The following is a 25,660-nucleotide window of genomic DNA, read 5'->3' as shown; positions in this document are numbered from 1 at the left end:
AACATTCGCAAATCAATCAATGTGATACACCACATTAATAAAATGAAGAATAAAAATCACATGATCATCTCAATAGATGCAGAGAAAGCATTTGACAAGATACAGCATCCATTTATAATAAAAACTCTGAATAAAATGGGTATAGAAGGAAAGTACGTCAACATAATAAAGGCCACATATGAGAAACCCACAGCTAATATCATCCTCAATGGCGAAAAACTGAAAGCTATCCCTCTAAAAACAGGAACCAGACAAGGATGCCCACTGTCACCACTCCTATTTAACATAGTACTGGAAGTCCTAGCCAGAGCAATCAGGCAAGAGAAAGAAATAAAAGGGATCCAAATTGGAAAGGAAGAAGCGAAACTGACACTATTTGCAGATGACATGATTTTATATATAGAAAACCCTAAAGAATCCACCAGAAAACTTTTAGAAGTAATAAACGAATATAGTAAAGTTGCAGGATACAAAATCAACATACAAAAATCAGTTGCATTTCTATACACTAACAACGAAGTAGCAGAAAGAGAAATTAAGAATACCATCCCATTTACAATTGCAATAAAAAGAATAAAATACCTAGGAATAAACTTAACCAAAGAGGTGAAAGAGCTGTACATGGAAAACTATAAAACATTGCTGAAAGAAACTGAAGAAGACACAAAGAAATGGAAAGATATTGTGTGCTTTTGGATTGGAAGAATTAACATAGTTAAGATGTCCATACTTCCTAAAGCCATCTATAGATTCAATGCAATCCCTATCAAAGTTCCAACAACATTTTTCACAGAAATAGAACAAAGAATCCTAAAATTTATTTGGAACAACAAAAGACCCCGAATAGCTAAAGGAATCCTGAGAAAAAAGAACAAAGCTGGAGGTATCACACTCCCTGATTTCAAAATATACTACACAAAGCTATAGTAACCAAAACAGCACGGTACTGGCACAAAAACAGACACACAGATCAATGGAATAGAATCGAAAGCCCAGAAATAAACCCACACGTCTATGGACAGCTAATCTTTGACAAAGGAGCCAAGAACATACAATGGGGAAAAGAAAGTCTCTTCAACAAATGGTGTTGGGAAAACTGGATAGCCACAAGCAAAAAAATGAAAGTAGACCCTTACCTTACACCATACATAAAAATTAACTCCAAATGGATTAAAGACTTGAATGTAAGACCTGAAACTGTGAAACTTCCAGAAGAAAACATAGGCAGTACACTCTTTGACATCGGTCTTAGCAACATATTTTCAAGCACCATGTCTGACTGGGCAAGAGAAAAAATAGAAAAAATAAATAAATGGGACTATATCAAACTAAAAAGCTTCTGCACAGCAAAGGAAATCATCAACAAAACGAAAAGACAACCTAACAATTGGGAGAAGATATTTGCAAACCATACATCTGACAAGGGCTTAATCTCCAAAATATATAAAGAACTCATGCATCTCAACAACAAAAAAACTAACAACCCAATTAAAAAATGGGCAAAAGACCTGAACAGACATTTCTCCAAAGAATATATACAGATAGCCAACAGACACATGAAAAGATGTTCAAAATCATTAAATATCAGGGAAATGCAAATCAAAACTACAATGAGATATCACCTCACGCCCGGTCAGAATGGCTGTAATTAACAAGACAGGAAACAACATGTGTTGGAGAGGATGTGGAGAGCAGGGAACTCTCATACACTGCTGGTGGGAGTGCAAACTGGTGCAGCCACTATGGAAAACAGTATGGAGATTCCTCAAAAAAGCAAGGATAGAACTACCATATGATCCAGCTATTCCACTGCTGGGTATTTATCCAAAGAACTTGAAAACACCAATGCATAAAGATACATGCACCCCTGTGTTCATTGCAGCGTTATTCACAATAGCCAAGACTTGGAAGCAACCTAAGTGCCCATCAAGGGACGAATGGATAAAGAAGATGTGGTATATATACACAATGGAACACTACTCGGCCATAAGAAACTATGAAATCCAGGCATTTGTGACAACATGGATGGACATTGAGGGTATTATGCAAAGTGAAATAAGTCAGAGGGAGAAGGTCAGATACCATATGATTTCCTTCATTAAGAAGTAGATAATAATAACAATAAACACACACATAGAGACAGAGATTGGATTGGTGGTTACCAGAGGGGAAGGGGGGAGGGAAGAGGGCGAAAGGGATAATTTGGCACATGTGTGTGGTGATGGGTTGTAATTAGTATTTGGGTGGTGAACATGATGTAATCTATGCAGAAATAGAAGTATAATGATGTACACCTGAAATTTATACAATGTTATAAACTAATGTTACTGCAATAAACAAAAAATTAAAAAAAAAAAAACACCATCAAGAAAGTGAAAAGAGAATCTACAGACTGAAAGAAAATATTTGCACTTTATCTATCTGATAAGGAATTTTTATCCAGAATATAAAAAGAACTCTTGCAACTCAATAATAAAAACACAAAAAAATACAAGTGTAAAATAGGCAAAGAATAGACATTTCTCCAAAGAAGATATAGAAATGGCCAATAGGCACATGAAAATATGCTCAACATTATTAGTCATTAGGTATGTGGAAACCAAAACCACAATTAGATACTACTTCACATGGATTAGAAAGGCTATAATTAAAAAGACAGACATTAACAAGTGTTGGTAAGGATATGGAGAAATTGGAACCCTATACGTTGCTGACGGGAACAGAAAATAGTGCAAACAGTTCAGCAGTTCCTCAAAGTATTAACATAGAATTACCATATAACCTAGCAGTTCCACTCCTAGGTATCCACCCAAAGGAAGTAAAAACATATGTCCACATAAAAACTTGTACACAAATGTTCATAGCTGCAATATTTATAATAGCCAAAAAGTGGAAACAACCCAATGACCACCAACTGATGAACAGATAAACAAAATGCAGTATAGCCAGACAATGGAATATCATTTGACCATAAAAAGGAAAGAACGACTGATACATGCTACAGCATAGATGAATCTCAAAAACATTATGCTAAGTGAAAGAAGCCAGTCACAAAAGACCACGTGTTGTATGATCCTACTTGTATGAAATGTCCAGAATAAGCATATCTATATAGACAGGAAATAGATGAGTAGTTACCTAGGGTTTGAAGGGGGAGCAGGAAGTAGAGAATGAGGAGTTAATGGGTACAAGGTTTATTTTTGGAATGATGAAAATGTTCTAAAATTAGATTATGGTAATGGTTATAAAACTCTGTAATTATAGTAAAATTATTAAATTTTGTGGAGTTTTCCCTAGGAAGGCGATACATTATATTAATAGGCTAAAGGACAAAAACCACAGGATCAACTCAATAAGTGTAGAAAAAGTATTTGACAAATCTAACATCCAATCCTGATAAAAATTCTCACCAACCCTAAATAGAAAGGAATTTTGTCAACCTCATACAGGGCATCTATGAAAAATCTACAGCTAACATCATACACGATGAAAAACTAAATGCTTTACCTCTAAGATCAAGAACAAAGCAAGGATATCAGCTCTCACTGCTTCTGTACAACACTGTAATGGAAGATCTAGCCAGTGCAATAAGGCAAGGAAAAAAAAGGTACACATATTGGAAAGGGAGAACTCTTTATTAGCAGATGACATGATTACTGATGTAGAAAATTCTAAGAAATCCACAATAAATGTACTAGAACTAATCAATGAGTTTAAAGAGGTCACAGGACCAATATACAAAAGTCAATTGCATTTCTATATACTAGCAACAAATAATTTTAGAAATTGAAATAAAAATTATAATAGCATAAAAAATATAAAATATTTGGAGATAAATCTGACAAAAGATGTATAAGACCTAAACATTGACCAAAAATCACTTAATTCTCTGTGCTCCTGTGTCCCTTATGAAACTATAACTGCTCTGTGGTAGAAACCTCTTTTGTTACCACATGCTTCAGGCTTTGACTTACTTTTGTATATGCCAATTTAAACCTTGGGCTTATAAAAATTACCAATTTAACACTCAAAATGCACAGTGTCAGCATTCATGATGTAAGACTACTTTTGCAGTATAACATGATCTGATAATCATTCAGTTATTAAATTGCCAATAATCATTGGATGGTTTCTTAACTTCAAGTCAATTAAATAAAAATTATAAAATTATACTCTGTGTTATCATCCACTAGGATAGAATACTGGAAATTGTGCATGCAAAAATATTCATAGTCATGCAATCTCTATAAATACATAAGTTCATATGCACTATGTGTATGGCAACAGATTTTCTGTGTTCAGACAAAGTAAAAGAACATTTTTTTCAAATTGTTGAATTTAAACGGTTTTTTGAAGAAATTTATAAAAAACAGGCTGTATATATCTGACATCAAAATTTTCCACTTAGAATGAAAATAATTAGAAAAATTAATCTGTATATTTGTAAGCTCCACTGAGTATATCTCTCCTTTATTTATACCTCTGCATTTCCTTCTGATCCTCTCATCTTTTAAAAATGCAGGTTAGTTTTAAAACAAGAGAACATTTTGTGATTCTAAGCAATGCTCAGTAAGTACTACCAGTCTAGTATTGGTAAATTTCTCAGTAAGACCCACATACCTAGAAAATTAATAAAAGTTGGCTGTTTTCCAATTTCACTGGTAATTCTACCTATTTAAGCCTTAATTACAAGCTTTGATTTTTATTGAAACTTGCAATCCATACTTTGAGCAGACCAAGTCAAAGGGAGAAGAGAAAGAAACTCAGGAATATACTAATATCACTTTTAACTTACACTGATTTCAGGGCACATCCAAAAAAAGAGTTCCTGGGTATTTGAAAGATGTCTGAAAATTTTTGAGTAAAATATTAAATTTTTTCAATGTCAAAAAAAAAAAAGAAGACCTGAACACTGAAAACTACAAAACATTGCTGAAAGAAATTTTAAAAGACCTAAATAAATGAGGAGATATATCATGTTTACGGGTTCATTGGATCAGAAGATTCAATATTGTTCAGTGTCTATTCTCCCCAAATTGATCTATAGATTCAATGCAATCCCTTGCAGGCGTTTTTGTAGAAATTTACAAGCTGATCCTAAAAATTTTAACAGAAATATGAAAGACCTAGAATAGCCCATTTAAATTTGATAAAGAAGAACAATGTTTGAAGACTACCTGATTTCAAGACATTATAAAGCTACAGTAATAGAGATGGTGTACTACTGGCATCAAGATAAACAAATAGATCAATAAAACAGAATATACCTACAAATATATGGACAACTGATTTTCAACAAAGGTATAAAGGCAATTCAGTGGAGAAAGTCTTTCTAATGAATTATCCTGGAACAATTGGATATCTATAGGCAAAAAAAATAAACTTTACCCCACACCTTTCACCATATATAAAAATTAACTCAAACTGGATCATAAACCTAAATGTAAACCTAAAACTATAAAATCCTTAGGAAAAAAAAATAGGAGAAAAATCTCTGCAGATTAGGCACAGATTTCTTAGGTATGCCATTAAAATCAAGATCCATAAAAGAAAAAAATTCATAAATTGGATTTCAACAAAATTTAAAACTTCTACTCTTGGAAAGATACTGTTAAGAGAATGAAATGGCAAGCCACAGACTGGGAGAAAACAGTTGCAAATCAGATGTCTGATAAAGGACTTGTACTCATACAATGGAATACTACTCAGCAATAAAAAAGAATGAACTATTGATAGATGTAACACATGGATGAATTTCAAAATAATTATGCTAAGAGCAAGAATTTAATCAAAAAAGAATACTTACTATATGATTCCATTTATATAAAATTCTAGAAAATGCAAACTAATCTATGGTGACTGAAAGCAGACTTGTGGTTGCCTAGGGAATGTGGGGAAGCTGTGGGAGGGAGAGAAGTAGAAGGGGTGGGGAGTAGTGGGACAGAGGGATCACTGAGGAGAATGAGGAAACTTTTGGGTGATACATATGTTGAAACTTATCAAATTGTGTACTTTAAATATGCACAGTTTGTTGTACGTATATCAACTTACCACAACAAAGCTGTTTTTAAAAGGAAGTAGAGCAAATTTGACAAAATATTAACATTTATTAAATTTTGATAGTGAGTACATGGCTGTTATGTGTTTCTCCATACTTTTCTGTATATTTGAAATATTTCATAACTTAATTTAGAAACCTAATCAAATTCCTTAATGTTACAGCTAAGGAAACTAAGTAAATGGTAGAGATAAGGCTGGAGCCTAGATCTTTAGTCTCCTAGTTCAATACTCTTTCCATTCTATCAGGGGAAAAAAAGTATAATTTGCATATATATATATAAGGTTCAGAGAAAAATGCTTACCCTTAAATTTATTCATTGTCCCAATGTTTTGAAGAATTCTTCTAGGACTGTTCGCGGCTAAACAAGCTGCCTTTTCATATTCACCAAGTGAGATTAATTCATTGAACCTACAGTCATTGCATTGCATGATACATTAAAATAGTATACAAAAAAAGGAAAGAAAACTGATTAGAAATGTCTAATACAGACTAAACATAGTGGCATAGTAATACAGAAAAGCAATCCTAATAAACTAAAACTAGATTTATTCACTCTGTAAGATGTTATTTCACTTCTTTCCCTAATATTCTGTCATTTTTTGTAGCCTCAGAATAATACTCTCACCTGCCAGCTGACTTTGAACCTGATCCTGTACTTTATTCCTATAGTACTTATAGCAAGCCATAAAAAATGGAAAGAAAGAACTTGAAGTGAATTTACAGTGAGCCTAGATTCTTTTCTCTCATACCATCTCCAGATGAAAGGGGGTATCAGGGAAAGAAGGGCAATATGCTTAGAGGCTCAACCTGGGGGAAATATTAATTGAACACAAAGGCTGCCCAGTTGGAGATCAAGAGGTATCCTTGGTATTCAGAAGCCTATGTTGCTCTGCCAGGAATAAGATTCCCAATGAAATATGAAACTAACACAAGAAGAAAAGATAGTTCAGATAACTTAAGCCTTTATTCCTCTTCCTAGGGCAAAATGTCCTCAAATCAGCCCTTACCTCATAATTAATAAAACAATGGCAAACAGGATTTACACAGTGTTGTAAATGAATGTGGAACCCCAGAGGAGAAAAACACCAAAGTAGCATTAAACAAAATACATAAAACTTATAACCTCAACAAGGGTCTTTTTCTCTCATATCTAAAGCTGGTAGACTTAGAGAAGCATACAGTATAAGGAAGTAACACGGGCTTTGGTGGCCCCCAAAATGATCTTTACCCCTTCTTTGTACCATATCAACAAGCAAATCAACAGTCGAAAACTGTTTAACATATAAGACTAGAAATATTACATATGTTCATTACATATTGGCCTCATAGCCTATGAATTAATTTCTTAAAGGATAAAGTCTTAGATCTCTTTAAGCCTCTATTATGCACTATATATAATAACTTAATTAGTATTAGGGAAAAATATGCCTTCTTAATATGTCACAGGACAGAACTAATGAGGAAAAAAAGAATGAATTGGCTAAGATAATCTGACTCAAGAAGACATTCTCAAAAATATTTTGTAATATCAGGTTGATGGTTAGGGAATACAAAAAAAATACAAATAAAAACTTAAATCAATATTACAATCCACCTATATCCTCTGAAAAATCTCTTAGACTACCAATCTGGTATTTTTTCCACAAAGAATCTATTAAAAAAATTCTAGTTTATTTTCTAATTTGCCTACTAGGGTAGAATTTTAAAGATACAAAAGCTGGAGACTATAGCTCATCAAGATGCTAAATAAATGCTAAACAAATATTAAATAAATGCTATAATATTTTAACAATAAAAATCAAAGCTTTTAAAATATTTGCCTTTCAATGTAGTAAAGCAAAATTTCAGCGTCTTTTGCCTTGCCTGGATCATCTTCAAACAGCTCCTCAACAATGCCTCGATCACCTGTAAATATTGAAAGCACCACTGGATGATATTTAAGGTTATCAATAGAAAATAATAAACATACATATGTTTAATACCAACAACTTGACACCATGGTTTCTAACAGCACCCACCTCCTCCTACACTGAGTGGCCTCCCTGTCCCATTCTTCCTTATTTTCAGGTATTCTCTCTTTGGCTCGCCAAGTATACTCTTTACCAATTATCTGTTAGCTATTGAAGCAAAAAGCCCAGAAGGTAACAGAGACCTAATAGAAGTAAGCACATTTTTACTTTCTTTAAGCTCAGCCCAGGAAAATCTCCACTCTAGCTTTCTGGAAAAAAATTATAATGTTTTCTATTATTTGTGTAAATTAAGAAATATAGATAAACTACCATGTAAATCTTTACTTTTCTGAATTTGCTCCGCGAAGTCTTGAAAGGAGCTGCTCTTATCAGATTTTACCAGTGAAGTAAGTGCATACAAAATAGTCTGCAGTCTTTGATGACTATAAAGATAAAAAACATCAACAATTCACTGAACCTAAATTCAAACAGTGGAATACTAGAATAAACACAAACAAAAGCTGCAAACTTTAAAAATATAAAATCAACTTTCATACCGAAACTGTAATTCTTTGTTCAGATTTTCAGCTAAATCTCGTCGTTTTAATATCACAGTCATTTCTTCATCTAAATCCACCTTCCTCTGAGCTGGTACATATTTTTTCAACATAACTTGTTTAATTTCTGCATATTTAGCTTCAAGATGTTTCAGATATTTAGTGAGAGCATCTAAATTGACGGATTCTTGGAGAGTCATGCCTATGTGGAAAAGGGATCAAATCAAAAAAGCCAAGCCATGTGTGGGACTCTTGTGCTCAAACAGCAAGTCCTAGCAAAATAGGTCAGAAAGTTCACTATGTTAGGAAGTAAGAAATAAATGGTAGCACGAACTTGTAGCTTACTAAACATAAACAGAATTAGCATACAATCTTAAATGGCTGGCAGTTTTAAACATACCATCGATGAAGACTGATTGTCCAAACCTTAGCATTTTAAGAAAAACAATTTTAATGACCACATCACCACACCTTGCAAACCCCTAAATATCACTGTTATACTATAACACCAAGAGCTTGTTACCTAACAATTCAGGATTTCTGTCAAATGGTTTCTAACTAAATCTTCCATTAACCTACCATGGCTAACCCCAGGGTAATCTGTTTATTCTCTCCAATGCAAAGTTTATAAATGCCTGCCAAATCTTCAGCCCTCTCTCCCTCTCACTGTCTTCTCTATTTATTATTCATAACACCACACACACACTTCAAAGGACTTCCCTTCTCATTCAGGCCAATTGTTGCCTTTAAAGGCATACCTCAAAATTCTCTTTCAGAAACCACCCTGGATTAATCCTAGTTGCTTTTAATCATTCTCTTAACCATGAATCCTCTCAGCATTTAGTCAACTTGTCAGTTATTCTGTACTTATTCATATGTATCCTATTTGTAGTTTACTAGTCATAATTTTATATCTGAAAGCGAATCTAGTCCCTGCTTCCACCAAACACAGGATGACCATTCAACCTCAGTTGAAATCCCCCAGTATGGAGTAGCTCATTATCTCAAGACATAGCTTCTTCCACTGAAACAAAATCTGACTTCCTACAATTTCCACCTATTGATTCTGCCTCTGGATAAACACTAATTGAAATCCTCAAAAGTTTTGAATACAGTTATCTATTCTCAAAGTCTTTATTTTCCCCAGGATGAATATTTACAAAAGGCACATTTCTGCAAATTAGCAATTCCTCCATCCATTCATTCATCATACAAACCTCTCAAGATCCTGGATGCCTTCCAGCATATACTCCAATTTCTTAAAATGTGGCTTAGCTGAAGATGAGGAACCAGTGAATGCTGACATCAATATAAATCAACAATATTCACCAGAACTTAATACTCTATGTACAGTTTTTTCATATATTACACCATGGGTTCCCAAACTTTAGAGTGCCTCAGAATAACCTGGAGAACTTGTTAAAAACCTTGACTGTTGGGCATCCTCACCAACCCTACCCCAACTCCCATCCCTGGAGTTTCTGACACAGTAAGTCTGCAGCGAGGCCAAAGAATTTGCACTTCTAACAGGCTCCTAGGTAATGCTGATGTTGATGCAGGAACCACACTTTAAGAGCTGCTGCATTATACTTGATATAATCTAGCCGGACTGGAACTCTTTTCATCTTTTAGGATTAAGTTTTCTCCTTCCCTTGTACCTACCTAGAGTCCTGGCTAAAGTTGTTTGTAAAGTATAGCTAAAGTCCTGGTATACTTGTGTGTATAGTACACACTATATAGACATAGCAGCACATATACATTAATTTGTGTAATAGGTAATAAATGGAAACAGAATTTCTCTTAAATATTTAAACGAAATACAGTACCTGGAATAGGTTTTGAAGGATCTTTGGAGAAAGTACAATATTTTACTTCGTTCGTGTCATACGCTGCCCTAAGTTGTTTCATTCTGTCTATTTGCAATTGAATCTTTGAGGAATTATTTTCAATAACCCTCATTCTGAAAGACAGAAAGGCTTCCTTATATTTCTTTCAACTAATTTAATTATTTAATCATAAGATTTAAAGTAAAACAGGTTAAATCATTACTTTATTTTGGCTAATTATAATTTTGAACTATTATGGACTTAGGTGGAAGTTTACAAAACAACGCCCAGAAAAAGTTAACTAATCTCACAGTGAGGAACGATTTTCTTTCAGAGCATCAATAAAATCTTATAGTGACTATGACCCGTAACTTCATTGGAAATTTACAAGTGTTAAACATAAAAATCTGGACACAAAGTACTATGTCTAGTCCCTTTAGTTGAAAATTACCTTTGCAATTTAAAAATTATTTTTGTAAGTAAATGTATTGGTTTCCTGTGGCTGCTATAACAAATTACCACAAACTTTGTGGCTTAACACAACTGAAATTTATTCTCTCACAGTTCCAGAGGCCAGAAGTCAAAATCAGAATCACTGGGCCAAAAGCAAAGTGTTGTCAGGGCTGTGCTTCCCGTAGAAGCTCTAGGAAAGAAGTCGTTCCTTGCCTCTTCCAGCTTCTGGGGGCTGCTGGCCTTTTGTGGCTGCATCACTTCTATCTCTCCCTCCACGGTCACACTGCCTTCTCCCCTTCGTCTTGTGTCAACAGCTCCCTCTGCCTCTCTTAGAAGGACAGCTGTGATTGTACTTAGGGCCCACTTAAATAATCCAGGATAATCCCCCTATCTCAAGATGCTTACTGTAATCACATCTGCAGAGACCCTTTTTCCAAATAAAGTAACATTTCGAGGTTCAAGATGAGAACCTGATATCTTTGGAGGCCCATTATTCAGCCTACTTTAGTAATTTTGATCCTAGACCTAGAAAAATGACAGCACTTCTCTGGGATAAAAAAAGAGTTCATCCAGAAATGGGGATCTTAAAGACCAAGAAGTAGATACAAACTTCTTTTAAGCATTATTTGAGGTTTACCTCCTAGTTTATCATTGATATTTCTTGGCCCAGGGAGGAATTAACAAATTAAAATAAACTAGATATATAAATGTCACGAGATCTTTGGCAAATTAAAACAAGTTTGTCAGTAGATAACTGCTGCCTGTGTCTGAGTATTATCTAAAGTTCTTTATAAGAGAAGCTCAGAGAAAGAGCCTGCAGTATTTATGAAAGAGGGACTGTGGAAATAAAATATCCTTTGGCTTTCACCCAAATAAACTTATGCCTGTGGAAGAAAGGCATGTTAAAAGCAAACTTTCAAAAGAATTGAAAGCAGGGACTCATACAGATACTTGTACATGAACGTTTATAGTGGCATTATTCACAATAGCCAAAAGGAGAAACAACCCAAGCAATCCAACAATAGATAAGTAGATAAACAAAATATGGTATACACATACAATGAAATATTATTCTGCCATAAGAAGGAATGAGGTTCCAATACGTGCTACAACATGGATGAGAAGGTATCTAATTGTTGCTCCTTTCCATAGCTACTTTCATGATCTCTTCATCTTTGACAATTTTACTACAATAAATCTAGTTGAGTATTTCTTATTATTTACAATGCTTGGGATTCTCTGGGCTTCTTGAATCTGTGAATTGGTATCTTTCACCAGTTCTGGAAAAGTCTCAGCCATTATCTCCTCAAATATTGTCTGTCCCATGTTCTCTTCTCTTTTAGAGTTGTGATTAAACATAATGACTTTCTCACTCTATCCTCCTTGTCTTTTTCTTTCATAATAGCTTATTGAAATATAGTTCATACACCTTAAAATTCACCCTTGTAAAGTGTACAATTCATTGATTTCAGTATATTCACAGAGTTGTGCAACCAGTACACTTCTAGTTCCTGAACATTTCATCACCCCAAAAATAAGCCCCGTACATGTTAGCAGTCTGCTGAGCAAAAGGCAATTTTCCATGCAGTCCCCACATGGGGCAGTTTACCTCTGGTTCACTCTACAAGGGTGTAGCCCTTTATTGTCCCTGCTTTATATGCGGAGGATTTCCCAGTAGACTACACCCTTTGGGCAGTTCCTGGGCTCTGTCTTTTGTTCCCCTGTGTCACAGTAAAAACTGAAGCTTTTTGTCATTAGTTTTAATAACTGCTCTCAGGGCAAAGAAGTTTTGGTGCTCCTCTTATCTTTTGTCTTCTGTTACAATTTTGCCCTGATAATCTCCTACTATCTTGTCAGCTTCCTGTTGCTTTTGGAAAGACTTTTTTTTTTTTAATATTTTATGTAGCATTTTTCCCCAACAGGAAGATCTAGCCAGCCATATTACCAGAAAGGGAGGTCAAACTTTAAATAATTTTCCAAGTTGATTTGAAATTATCTATAAAAATAATTTACCCATCATTTATCAAATGGAACATTGAAAATATGAGACTACTCAACAAAAGTGAGCATTTAATCCTCTCTCAGTAGGTTACTTACCTTTGTGTATCACAGGATTAAGTGCTCCAATTCAGATAGCAATCATGAAATTGTACTATCAAATCTTCCATGCAAGAAATTACCTGAAGCAATTAACTGCATCCCCCATTTTATAATACTACAAAGTACCTCCAATTGTCCTAAGAGATATTATAAAATTCTCAAGCAGAATTAATATTTTTTACTTGAAATAAGTAAAAAATACAGTAATTTCAAGTTGGTAGGAAGGGTAACATAAAAACATGGCTTTAAAATAAAATTGAAATTCAAAATGACTGAGAACCACTGGTTATAGTTACATCTGGCTAGTCAATATAACAAAGTAACAATTATCACTTTTTGGGCTATTTACTAATATACTTACTTTGCTTCCAGTTGAATTGTTCTTTTCCTGTGATATACCAATGCTGTGGGCTCTGCTGCCAAAACTTTAAGTTTTCCATGAAGATAAAATGCAGTTCTTTGGCTTTTCTTTATTGTTTCAATAAAGGCATCATATTCTTTTTTGATTGAAGTAAGAATGGATTTGTATGCAGTGACATACTCTATCACCTGAAATATGATTTTTCTGCCTATGGTACTGAATTTTTTTCTAGAAGACTATGGATCAAAAGCCTTGCAAATAACATTATAGATTATCTTTTAAATGAAACATGATGAGCAATTAGAAGTCTAAAATTTTAGAAATTTGAGCTTAGCAAGCTCAAATATGACTGAGTATTAAAGACAATATTTACTGAATATATGCTCTTTGTGAATCATTAGAATACTGTGAGCTTAAATATGAGACAGAAAAAAAAGAACATATTTTTGCTCTACTTAGTATGAACACATACATTATATGATGTCAGTTAAAACCAATACCAGGTCTAATTATCCCAATTCTGGATCCTTTAAATATAATTACATATCATCCCTTACTACCTCCAAGCCTAGTCTCTGACTTCATTCAGACCTTAAAATCCTGGACTCCCTTCACCTCCCTGTTTGTCTAACCTACCAGCTCCTACTGGCTGATCAATACTCTTAATTCCCAAATTGCATTTCTATTCCCAAGACGTCAAGTGCAACTGTAGAAAACCCCTCATCACTATACATTCATGGTTTCCAATGGTATTTAGGTACAGAATATCTCTGGAAGCATAATGGAAGAAAACAGAAACAGCAGACGCCTGTAGAGAAGGAAAGGGGAAGTAGGGTCTGAGGTGAGAAAGACCTGACTTTTCATTGTATATTCTTCTTTATTAGTTCTTTTTCTTTCTTTTTTTGTTTTTGTTAATCTTGTATATGCATTACCCATGCAAAAATAAATAATTAAGGGACATTTTAAATAAGCTAAAAAACAAAAAAGTTATAATGTATGGTTTCCAAATTCTGCTCATGAGAATTTCAGAAAGGATTGATGTACATAGGGAATAGATGTGATCAATCCATAATTTTCTCTGAAAGCTACAATTATGCTTTCTACCCCTACTACATCTCTAGTCTCTGGCATCCCCCACTGGTTTTCTGTTAGCTAGACAATATCTAGAAAAGATTACCCAGGAAGACATCTGGTCTATCAAGAAATGGAATAAGGAGATTATTGATCAATGGCAAGTACCAGGAGAAGATATTTGCGTGGGAAATGCTGGTTGTCTTTTTGACATGACCATTTACCTAAATCTATCTATTTACCCAAATCAGGACTGCCACCCAGAAACTTTTAATAAAACAGAAACCATTAATCTATGGTCTTCCAAATTAAACACTCCGTTGTTCCCGGCCATCTTCTCCTCCACGTGCCTCTGTGATGTGCTACAGCACCCAAGACAACTCAGATACACTAATGGATAGAAAACAGACTTGAAAGTGACACCACGATCAGCTCGCATCTCTGTTTTCTAGAAGAAATAGATTTCAGAAGAACACTCATGAGAACCTTTAAGAATGCAGGGAAAATGCATTAAAGTAAAGGAGGCGAACTAGCTTGCCACAGATAAAATACACTTTTGCTTGGCTGACAAAATATTTTTAAATTTAGGAAATTTCACCCAAAAACCATATTTCCCACTTCTCTTGAAAACCCTGAAAAATCTACCAACGTGGAACCCCCATTCCTTAATGTCAATAATCAGCTGGAGCTTTAGATTGGATTGCTTCTTCATTTTACCATGATTCCTTATTGTCTTATATTCTCAGCCAGCCCACTTAACTCTCTTATACGACCTTCCTGGCCTCTGTAGGCATTCAAGTTTGAGACTCCTATATTAAGCCTTCCATTAAACCCAAGAAAACCAGAGCTATACTTACCAGGTACATGTATCTGAGGGAGAAGAGGAATAGATCCATTCCACCTCAGCTCCTATATATGGACCTAGATCATTTGTACAACATGCTACCAGGAACACAACAGGCCAGCCACTTTCCAGAGTCCAGTTGCCTCCATAATTTACCCATTCCTACGGAAGCTTACTCTTCCTAGCTTTGGTCTTCTTTGCTTACTAAGTCCTTGGCTCTCTCTACAACCTACTCTCAACTCTTGGTATACGAGTCTCAGGTCCTCCTTGCTTGGATTCAGGCATGGTTCTCCAGGTCAAATCCTCTATTTTTTATTTTAAATAGAATTTGGTATTTGTTCTCTGGTTCCAAGTACTCAGAGATGCAAGTTGATACTTTCATCTTCTCCCCAACTAGATCCTTCCAAGAAGGAAGGAAGATTAGAGAAGGGAGTCATTAATAGTGTAATAACAGTCAAGTGTGCTGGAATAACATAAAAATGAAAAGGCAGATTATCTTATTGAGAAGCTGGAATAAAATTTCTCTAAGTACCAAATCATTTCTATTTCAGATCCCCCTCAGTCCTGAAGAATAGGATTCTTTACAATGTACAAATGTACAATTTATAATTGTACAATGTACAAATAGTCCAAATGGAACTCTTGCGGGGTAGGGGGAAAAGGACCATGGATATATAGATACTATTTTTATTTAACCTCATGTCTTTTGTCTAAGATTTAGATTTACCAGCACCACTTTCAAAATGACTTCACTATAACTATACTAATTTAAAGCAGACAGCTCTTCATGTAAGAAAACTTCTGACAAGTATTAGCATTTCAGCATGCAAAGATTAGCATGTCACAGTTATGATAACTTCGCTGATTTCATACAAGTAGACTCAGCATGATTCTTGATATTTATGAAGCCTATTCAAAACACTACCTCTAAACATTCATCTAATACATTCCTTAATGACTAAAACACCAAAAGCGATATCACTGATCATAACAACATATAAAATGAAGCTAACCTGCCAATGTGTGAATTCTAAAAGACAGATTTTCCGGATGACTTAAAAGGAAGAAAAGACTCTGTTTCTCCATTTTATACTCTTTCAGATATGCATCAATTTTCTTAATTCCACTGGTAGGTATATATCACTACTTTGTGCTCACTTTTCATTAGAGTGAGGCACTGTGTTTTTATTTAGAGGAGAAATAAGACTCACAGTGTGTATGTTTAAAAATTAAACAAAAGATTGAGTTCTTATTTTGCCTGTGGCTGTTTTACTCAGAGAGCAAGAGTTTTTTTTTTTTTTAAAGATTTTATTTATTTATTTTTTCCCCCCAAAGCCCCAGCAGATAATTGTATGTCATAGCTGCACATCCTTCTAGTTGCTGTTATGTGGGATGCGGCCTCAGCATGGCTGGAGAAGCGGTGCATCGGTGCGCACCCGGGATCCGAACCTGGGCCGCCAGCAGCAGAGTGCGCGCGCACTTAACCGCTAAGCCATGGGGCCGGCCCAGAGACCAATAGTTTACAGAAGTCTTAAGTTAAGACTTAATTATGAAGTCTTAACTTAATTATTTCTTCTAGGTAAGGAGGAAAAGATGCTGATTTCACTTATTTTACTGTCAGGGCATCTTCCAAGAGGGGTAAAAAAAGCGAGGTAAAAAAATTAGCATCGGTGGGCAAACTGCAATTGTTCATAAGGAAAAACAGGTATTTCTAAAACCTTGAAAAGCAAAATCAAATGTTATAGAAAGCCATAACATTTTCTAATCTGATCTCCATACTTCCAATGTTCACTCCAGTCAAATCCTTCGTTTAAGGTGCCCATCTAGACCTTTAATCTACAAGGGGTTTCAATTTACTATGCTAGATCAAATCTAAACCAAGACTTTAATAATACCACAAACAAACCCAAAACAACAAGCAACTACTGGTTTCCTGCTTGCAGCCCAATTCCTAACAAATCAGGTAATACTTTCAGATGGAAAGTCAAAATGATGTTAGATGGCACAGCTAGGTTGTTGCTTAAAAACTGATAGCCTGCACTTAAGCTAAAACAATTGAAACACTCATTAACTGTCTACTAATATAAATCTGGCATTGCATTTTCCCCATTCATCACTTTCCGATAAATGGATGAACTTCTCAAAATTGATAAATGGAATGTAGTCAAACAAGCAGTGGTGTCACCAAGGCAGGCATAGCAGTTGTCAAGACAGACCATTTCTACCACATGAAAACCCTTAAGAGCATTATGTCTTAAGAGTATTAATGACAACCTTATTGATACTATATTCATTAAGAGCATTATGATACCATATTAATTAAGAGCATTATGATACCTTATCAAAAACGTTTCGGTATATGATGTAATATTCATCAGCAGGTCCTTCCTCATTACAGCCCACTCTTTCAGTTTCTGTAATTATGTATCTTTGCATACTTTCCAAAAATTCCTTGTCACTTCTACTAATGATAGGAGGGAGCACTGCATGTTTATTTATTTCTTGGACCGACATATGTCACAAACTGCACACTTGTTCACCAGAGAAAAGTTAAGTCTTGACTTGCTTTTGCAACAAAGCCAAAACTTTGATAAACCTGAAAGAAAAAAAGACCATCAATTAATCTAAAGCTTAAAATAAATGAAGTCAAATATTGATCTAGAAAAATGTATCTTTGTTTCAGAAAAAAAAATGTCCCATGGATCACCGAGAAAAATATTTCAACCTATGAATTAAAAGATCTAATCTATTCTACAGTCATGTGCTATATCTCTGGGATAGAAATACCAAACAGCAGTCAACAGAGGGCTCTTTTCTTACTAACCAAGCATATGTATCATATGTATCATATGCTTGGATAGATTCTTATGTTTAACTCAACACTTTCTAACAGAAGGTTTGGCATTTTATTTGTTTCATGTGGAAAAACTAATTTGGAAGCCTCCTGATGACACAAACAAGGTCAAATACTTCTCTACCCACATGCCTACCTGGCCTAGTCACAGTCATCCAGCACACAACAGCTAAAAATAATTCATGAATTTATTTTTATGATAAACTTTATTATACTTCTTATCTTTAATATGACTGTACTAACCAAAAAGAAGCCAGGACCTCTGCTAAAATCCATCCATCAATGACGTCAAAGATAACAAACAGTACCTTTCTGAGTATAGTTTTCAAGCAGCTACAGTCCACTGCTCTTTTAGTAAAGAATCATTATCTAACTCGAGATGGATAAAGAAGTTGGTTCCCGAGATTATTCACATTAACATCAAACAGAACCCATGGCTTGCTTAAAAACATCTGGCAAGACAAAATATTTTAACTTCCCCTCGCTCCCATTACAGAAATATATAATCATGGTATAAAATGTGGAAAATATTAATCAAAGAAAATTAATGAAAAACCAAAACTCATCCAGAATCCCACCACCCAAAGAAAATGACTATTTAATATTTTGGTGTATTTCCTTCCAAAATTAGGATCACACTCTATATTCAGTTTTGCATCCTAATTTTTTTCACTTGATATTAAAAACACTTTTCCATGTTGTTAAATAGTTTTCAAACACATGACTTCTAATGATTGCCTAGTATTTCATGATATGATACACTGTAATTTATTTAATCATTCTCCCAATGTTGGATATTTTCATTATAAATAATGCTGGGATAATAAATGTCTAAATCAATTTTACCATGTTTTGGCTATATAACTGATATCTGGTTACCTGAAATAACATATACGGCCTATAAATACTGCCCATAGGCCATATATAGGAGGAGAGAGATATGAAAATAATTTCAAAGTTTAAATCTAGTAGGGGAGACAGATTATAAATAAATAAACAATGTAATTTTAGATAGTAAAAGACAAAAGTCAAAGGAGGAAGGAATGGGTCTGATCATTGGGGAGTGTGTGGTCACATCTGAACACCTGTGGCTTCCTATTACCCTTAGGATAAAATCCAAGTTTCCTTACTTAGCCTACGAATGCCCTATAGGAATCAGGGACTCTTTTTCTCTGACCAAATCTAGCCTTTTCATGGCCCCATCCTCTTCATAACCCCCATCCCCACTCCCATGAACTTGTTCTCTTACCTGAGGGTCTTTCATAATTCTCTCCCCATCCCTGTATACCCTCCCCCAATCTTCACTGCTCCCCTCCCCCACAAGATACACAGGTACTGCCACTCTCATTCACTTGGCTTTTATTCATTTTTCAGATCTCAGCCTATACAGCTCCAGGAAAGCTGCCCTGGATTCTGCCACGTTCTCCCATGGTACTGTGCACTTCCTCTATCATGGTATTATCACTCAGCCACACTGTATTATAGACTTTCTATTTATATTCTCTGTCTCTCCCAATAGGCTGTAAGTTTGACAAGATCAGGAACCAAAATGTTCTCATTCCCCATTATACTTCTCCACCCATATGCATTCCAGTGCATAATACAGTTTCTAGTAGAGTACATACTCAAAAGAATTTTTGCTTAATAATGGATAATAGTTAGTAATAATCTGGTCTGCTCAGAAGATATGACTTGCGGAGGCCTCAAACCAAAACACAGCTAAAATGATTGTTCCTGAGCATCTACAAAACACCACTGAGTTACATAAAGCAACTCAGATTACCTTTCACTCACTCATTCATATCAGACACTTAGGGATACAGAGAAAACAAGTCACAAGGGTTCCCAGTCAGGTCTATTGAGTCTAGTTAAATGAGCCATTGCTACAGAGCAGAGACGGCAGTGTGACAGAGGTGGGCACAATGGGCTACAAAAGCCCAGAGAGGCACCTCACTAGTTTGCGGGAGACAGCAGGGAAAACATCTAACAGAACAACAGCTAGGGCAACGCTTAAGTTGTGCATTTATTTATTCATTCGATATTTTGGGGGCACCTACTGTGTGTCTCCCACTATTTTAGACACTAAAAAATATAGCACTGAACAAAACAAAATCCCTAATGTCCCAGAGATTACATTCAAGTAGAGACAGACAACACACAAGTAAAAATACAGTATGATAGATGGGGATAAATTGCATGGGGAAAAATAAAACAGGGAATGAGGACTAAAGAGTAAGGAAGGTGGGAGGGTGCTATTTTATATACGGCATAAGTCAGGAAAGAAGAAAGCCCTCACTGATAAGGTGACATTTCAGAAATCTGAAAAAAGTAGGTCACGTAGATTCCTGGAAGAAGAATGATTGAGGCAGAGAGAGCAGCAAGTCCAAAGGCCTTTAGGCAGGACAGCATGTCTGTGGAATAGCAAGAAGGCCAGTGGGGCTAGGAGAGAATGAGAAAGAGAGAAAAAGAGAAAAGGTCAGAGAGGTAGCTACCGGATCATGTAGGATATAGGGCCTTGAAGGCAGGACCACTACCAGCCCGTGAAGAACTTTTATGCAGATTAGAAAAAGGTGCCCCTTTCTCTGGGCAGACTTGGCAAGAAGAGCAATAAGCCTGATTGTGGCCTCCAGTCATTCCCATGCTGGAGCAACAGCCTCACTTATAGGGACTTCGACTTCACTCTGAGCGAGATGGGAAGCCATTGCAGGGTTGTGGGCAGAAGAGAGACAGCTGACTTACATTTTCAAAGAATTACTCTTGCTGCTCTGTGAAGACAAGAGTCAACGCCAGAAGAACTATTAGGAGGCTACTGTAATAATCAGGGCAAAAGATAAGAGTGGCTTAAATCAGGGTGATTACAGTAGAGGTGGTGAGAAGTGTTCTGCATATATATTAGAAACAAAGCCAAGAAGATTTGCTGAGGGATTAGATGTGGGTATGAGAAAGCAGTCAAGGATGACCGTCAACTTTTTGGTCTTAGCAATTAGAAAGATGGGAATTGCCATTTATGGAGATGGGAACAGCAATTTCATGAGATCAGGAGTTTGGAGCTTGCCTATTTGAGATGTTGGGTAGACAGCTAGATATGCGAAGATGGAGTTCAGGTGAGTGGTCTGACTGAGAGAGAAATTTATGTCATCTGCATATAAATAGTATTTAAAAGTTATGAGACAGAATGAAAATGACCCGGGAAATGTAAACAAAGCAGAGGTCCAAGGACTGGGCCTTTGGGGCACTCCAAAGTTTAGATGTCTGGTAGATCAAGAGGAAGCAGCAAAAGAGCCCGGAAAAGAGTGTCCAGGGAGGCAGGAGAAGTGAGAGGGGTATCCTGGAAGTCAGGTGAAGAAAGTGTCTCAAAGAGGGAGGGAGTGATCAACTGTATCAAAGCTGTTGACAGATCAAATATAATTAAATGAATGACCATTGAATTGAGCAACATGGAGGTGATTAGTGACCACAAGAGCTATTCCACTGGAATGGTGGGGACAAAAGCCTGATAGGAGTGGCGTCAGTCAATGGAAGGGGAAGAATTGGAGACAAAGAGTATAGACAAATCTTTCAAGGAGTTGTTGTAAAGGTGGAGACTAGAATATGGGATGAAGACTGTTCCAGGAAGAAGAAATGGATTCTTCAGAAGTGCCAAAGCTTGAGAGAGCATATCAGGAATTTTAGTTAGCTCAATGTTATTAAAGTGTAAAGTGAGTAACAGTTTTCACAGATTAGGCTGTAAGGGAGGCAGAAGGTGATTATCATAGTAAAGAATTTGGATTTTATCCTGAAGGTGAAGTAGAATAATAATAATCATTTTTACTTTTTTGAATATCTTGGAGGCAAAAGTGGAGGTGGGTTAGAAAAGGAGAAAGACTGGAGACAGGTTAGAAGTTAGATACTGAACCCTTCCACAAGAAAACTAACGAGGCCCTGAATTTGGGGACGTGGATGCAGAGGGCAGGGCATAGAGAGATAATAGAGAAGACATTAGGAGGGTACATTAGAAAAGATTCCGGGGTTTGTGCAATGGAGAAAGGCCAGCGGAGGTGCGTACCTCACTTCTCATTGGCCCGCCTTGCCAGAAGAGCGCCCTACACATAGTACTCCAAAAATTTCCGCTTAGGACCTGCACCACCACTCCCAACGTCCAAACTTGGAAATTCTACAACTAAACAACCATTCCGCAGATTTCTTTCCCGTATAGCTTCATTTTAAAATTTGAAAAGTCCTCAGATTTTCAACATATTAAACCGTTTCACACTAAAGAGTGACAGACCAAGCCCAGACCTTCCTTAGACTAGGAGAGACTTGGGGGTTGAAGGCGAGGAAGGGCTACAGGGCGAGGAAAGGATGAACCCAAGGTTTTGAAAATATCACCTATTTCTCAGTCGCCTGGAGTTGACCACAGGAATTCCCTTCCCTTGGAGGAGAGAGCGTCTGGTTGTAGACCGCTGATCCTCCGCCCCTCCCCGCCTCTGTCAGTGGGTGAACGATACTTTGGTTCCTGCCCTCTTCTCCAGCCTCTTAACCTTTCCTCCTAGTCATTTCCGACCGTTTCCTCCTTTCTCGAAACCATTACTCCGCCTCAGCCTCCCTCCCTCCTCACCTTAATCCCTTTCTCTTAACACTGACTCTGGTGTTTGAACATAGTAACTAGGGGACACGGGGGTGTGGAACTGCATCTTGGGATAAGTAGTCCTAGCTAAAAGAAAGCAGTGGAGAACTACAATTCCCAGAAGTCACTTCCATTTCCTCCCTTTTCCTCAATGAGGCCCCCTCAAGCCCACCTCCTTTCAAAGACCCTCAGGCGTGTCGACTGTATGGGAAAAGCCTTTTAAAGACATTTTTAAGTTATTTAAATGTACTATTTCGAGAGCATTCTGATGGTTAAAGTGAGAAATAAGCCGAGGCTAGAGAGAGGAGAAATGAGGTTCACGACCTAGTCTGGCGTATGGGTAGACAGCCGCTGTGACAGCGGTCAGGCATTTGGTATGGTGACCTAAGAGGTGGGGCCTCCGGCGAGGGCGCCAGGAAACCCCGTGGGCCGGCGCCGCGTTCTTCCTTTCCGATCCGCCATCTGCGGTGAGTGTGTGCTCTTTGGCGGCTCTCAGGCCAGTAGCCCCCTAGTCGCCCTCTCTTGTGTTCCCAGGTCTAAGCTGTCTGTTCCTTTCCCTCTACCTCAGGTGGAACCGCCGCCAGGATGCAGATTTTCGTGAAAACCCTTACGGGGAAGACCATCACTCTCGAGGTACGGGCCAGGCGGCGGGAGGAAGCCAGAGGCCGACTAAGGGCCGGAGGTGGATTTCGGGACTGGCGCTGCTTTCTGTCGTAGAATGTGTTTCCGAGTCTGGGTTCTGAAACCTGGCCCTGAATTTGGGGGTTGTTTGCTGAGCGGGGGCCTAGGGCTGGTCTTCGAAGCCTGAAGTCACCTGCCTTGGTGGTTCTTGGCCAGGTAGCCAAGCAGGGGTCCCGCGGGGGGAGGGAGGCGCTCCCCGCCGGGTGGGCGCGTGCACGTGTGGCCGGGCTGCGCCGTCCGCAGGTGAGGACGTGTGCTCGCCATCGCAGTCCTGGGAGGTGGCCTGCCCAGCGAGTGGGTGATCGCTCTTTTAGGTGGGTTTCAGCCCCCCCACTGGCTCGGTTCTGGGGTAACCATTAAGTTGATGTGTATTCTAGTGTCTTACTGTGTTATCAATAGGTTTGCATTCTAAAACTCATAGGTTGAACCCTCGGATACAATAGAAAATGTAAAGGCCAAGATCCAGGATAAGGAAGGCAAGTAATGTTTCTAGTTCAGAAAAATTAACTTGTAGAGGCTCCACCAGTAGGCGCTGGACTTACCTGCTCTTGGTGGGTGGGAAGAGGTCAGATTGACAAAGTGAAATGCTTTTGGAGTAACACAGTAGGCAGACGTTTATGAGCGTGAAGCCAAGCTGCGGTCCATTTCACGTGTGAATTTGGACGAGCTATTTAATTCTCTATACCTGTTTCCTTGTCTGTGCGATGATAGTATTAATATGTATTAAGTATTGTCGTTAAGATTAAATGAGGTAAAATGTGTAAACATTTAAAACCATGCTTAGCTTGTAGGAAGAACTCAGTGACAGCTGTTAGTACCATTTATTTGATTCAGGATTATTAGTTTGTAAATTTTGAGTAGATAATGCTAGTTCTTCTGTGACTTAATTTGTTGTTTGTTTGGGGTTTTCTTTTGTTTTCATTAGGAATTCCTCCTGATCAGCAAAGATTGATCTTTGCTGGCAAGCAACTGGAAGATGGACGTACTTTATCTGACTACAACATTCAAAAGGTCTGTTTGGAGTAAAGAGCAGTGCTTTATATATAAATAAATCTTATTTTGGAAATTTTGACCAATACACAAAAGTGGGGAGAACAGCATTAAATTAGCAATAGATTCCCTGGTGACTCCTAGACTAACATTTTAGAAGCACTGCTGTACTTGCTCCCTCTGGATTTTGCAGGTTGCATCCTATGGTGTAATTTAGTGTTTTTTTTAATCTCCCTATACATTAGTAGTTAATACACAGATGCCTCTTTTTTTCCCCAAGACTCTCTCATCTGTGGTATTGTGTACTTTCTATTGCATCCAATTAAAAGATGCATGATGCTAGTTGTCCATTCTTAATGGAGCATCAGCATTAATGTAATTGTTTTTAAAGCCTGTTCCCTCTTCTGTTCCATTAACAGGAGTCCACTCTTCATCTTGTGTTGAGACTTCGTGGTGGTGCTAAGAAAAGAAAGAAGAAGTCTTACACTACTCCCAAGAAGAACAAGCATAAGAGAAAGAAGGTTAAGCTGGCTGTCCTAAAGTACTATAAGGTGAGCTAATTTGTTAAAAATAAGTTTTTACCTATAGATTAATACATTTTGTTTGCATCTCGGGTTTTAAACTCTTTAATATAAAAGTTTGTTTTTTTCCTATTTGGTATTTGAACCAGATACCTCTTTTTCCCCCCAAGACTCCCTCATCTGTGGTATTGTGTACTTCCTATCGCACCCAATTAAAAGATTGGTGATGCTGGCCTCTCCCCGCCCTTTATATTAATAGGGTGTACCTTTAGCTGCTTGTTCCAAACTAAAGTTCTGATATTTAAGTCAGATCTGGGTTCGGGTCTTGGCTCTGTCCACCATTTGCAAGGCTGGACTTGAATGAGCTCTGAACTTTTTTGTTCTAATTACTGGTGAGGATTTGGGGTGCTTTGGTTGGTAAGTACTAAACATACCACAATTGTGTGATCAAAAGGTTAAATGTTTTGAGGCAGTTTTTAATTAGACTTCAGAATATATTGTAAAATTATCTTAGCAGCTTTGTTCTTTTTTTTTAGGTGGATGAGAATGGCAAAATCAGCCGCCTTCGTCGGGAGTGCCCTTCAGATGAATGTGGTGCTGGAGTTTTTATGGCTAGCCACTTTGATAGACATTATTGTGGCAAATGTTGTCTGACCTATTGTTTCAACAAACCAGAAGACAAGTAATTGTATATGGGTTAATAAAAGACATGAACATTTAATTGTTGTATTTTATTCCAGTGATTGAAAGAGTGGTTTTTATTTTTTATTTTTGTGAGGAAGATCA

The 25,660-nt window shown here is 36.9% G+C and overlaps 2 protein-coding genes across 3 annotated transcripts in view; one reads left to right on the top strand and one right to left on the bottom strand.

Moving 5' to 3' along the window:
• Window positions 1-18,307, bottom strand: part of CLHC1 (clathrin heavy chain linker domain containing 1) — a 44,005-nt gene extending 25,698 nt beyond the window's left edge. The window contains exons 1-7 of one of the 2 annotated variants that reach the window (XM_058551224.1): window positions 17,560-18,307; window positions 13,308-13,495; window positions 10,394-10,527; window positions 8,568-8,769; window positions 8,341-8,453; window positions 7,882-7,966; window positions 6,363-6,469 (exon numbers count right to left, since the gene is read on the bottom strand). In XM_058551224.1, the coding sequence (XP_058407207.1) occupies window positions 6,363-6,469; window positions 7,882-7,966; window positions 8,341-8,453; window positions 8,568-8,769; window positions 10,394-10,527; window positions 13,308-13,495; window positions 17,560-17,736 (1,006 nt within the window). In that variant the 5' untranslated portion in view covers window positions 17,737-18,307. Of the gene's footprint in view, window positions 1-6,362; window positions 6,470-7,881; window positions 7,967-8,340; window positions 8,454-8,567; window positions 8,770-10,393; window positions 10,528-13,307; window positions 13,496-17,559 lie in introns of those variants that run through there. The other variant, XM_058551223.1, reaches the window with a different exon arrangement.
• A 4,806-nt stretch (window positions 18,308-23,113) lies between these two features.
• RPS27A (ribosomal protein S27a) lies at window positions 23,114-25,599 on the top strand. Its single transcript, XM_058551222.1, has 6 exons — window positions 23,114-23,149; window positions 23,251-23,315; window positions 23,785-23,839; window positions 24,289-24,374; window positions 24,773-24,904; window positions 25,411-25,599. Exons 2-6 carry the CDS (start codon window positions 23,268-23,270, stop codon window positions 25,558-25,560), a joined length of 471 nt encoding a protein of 156 aa, XP_058407205.1. The 5' UTR covers window positions 23,114-23,149; window positions 23,251-23,267; the 3' UTR covers window positions 25,561-25,599.
• The last annotated feature ends 61 nt before the right edge of the window (window positions 25,600-25,660 follow it).

The sequence above is a fragment of the Diceros bicornis genome, chromosome 12 (assembly GCF_020826845.1).
Source record: "Diceros bicornis minor isolate mBicDic1 chromosome 12, mDicBic1.mat.cur, whole genome shotgun sequence".
NCBI lineage: Eukaryota > Metazoa > Chordata > Mammalia > Perissodactyla > Rhinocerotidae > Diceros > Diceros bicornis.
The sequence above is the reverse complement of the archived record's forward strand: the minus strand, read 5'-3'. Positions and strand labels throughout refer to the sequence as shown.

Coding starts and splice junctions, on each gene's coding strand:
- RPS27A (XM_058551222.1), top strand. CDS start 23,268: ATGCAGATTTTCGTGAAAACCCTTACGGGGAAGACCATCACTCTCGAG. Junction 23,840..24,288: donor CAAGATCCAGGATAAGGAAG/GCAAGTAATGTT, acceptor TGTTTTCATTAG/GAATTCCTCCTGATCAGCAA. Junction 24,905..25,410: donor CTGTCCTAAAGTACTATAAG/GTGAGCTAATTT, acceptor CTTTTTTTTTAG/GTGGATGAGAATGGCAAAAT.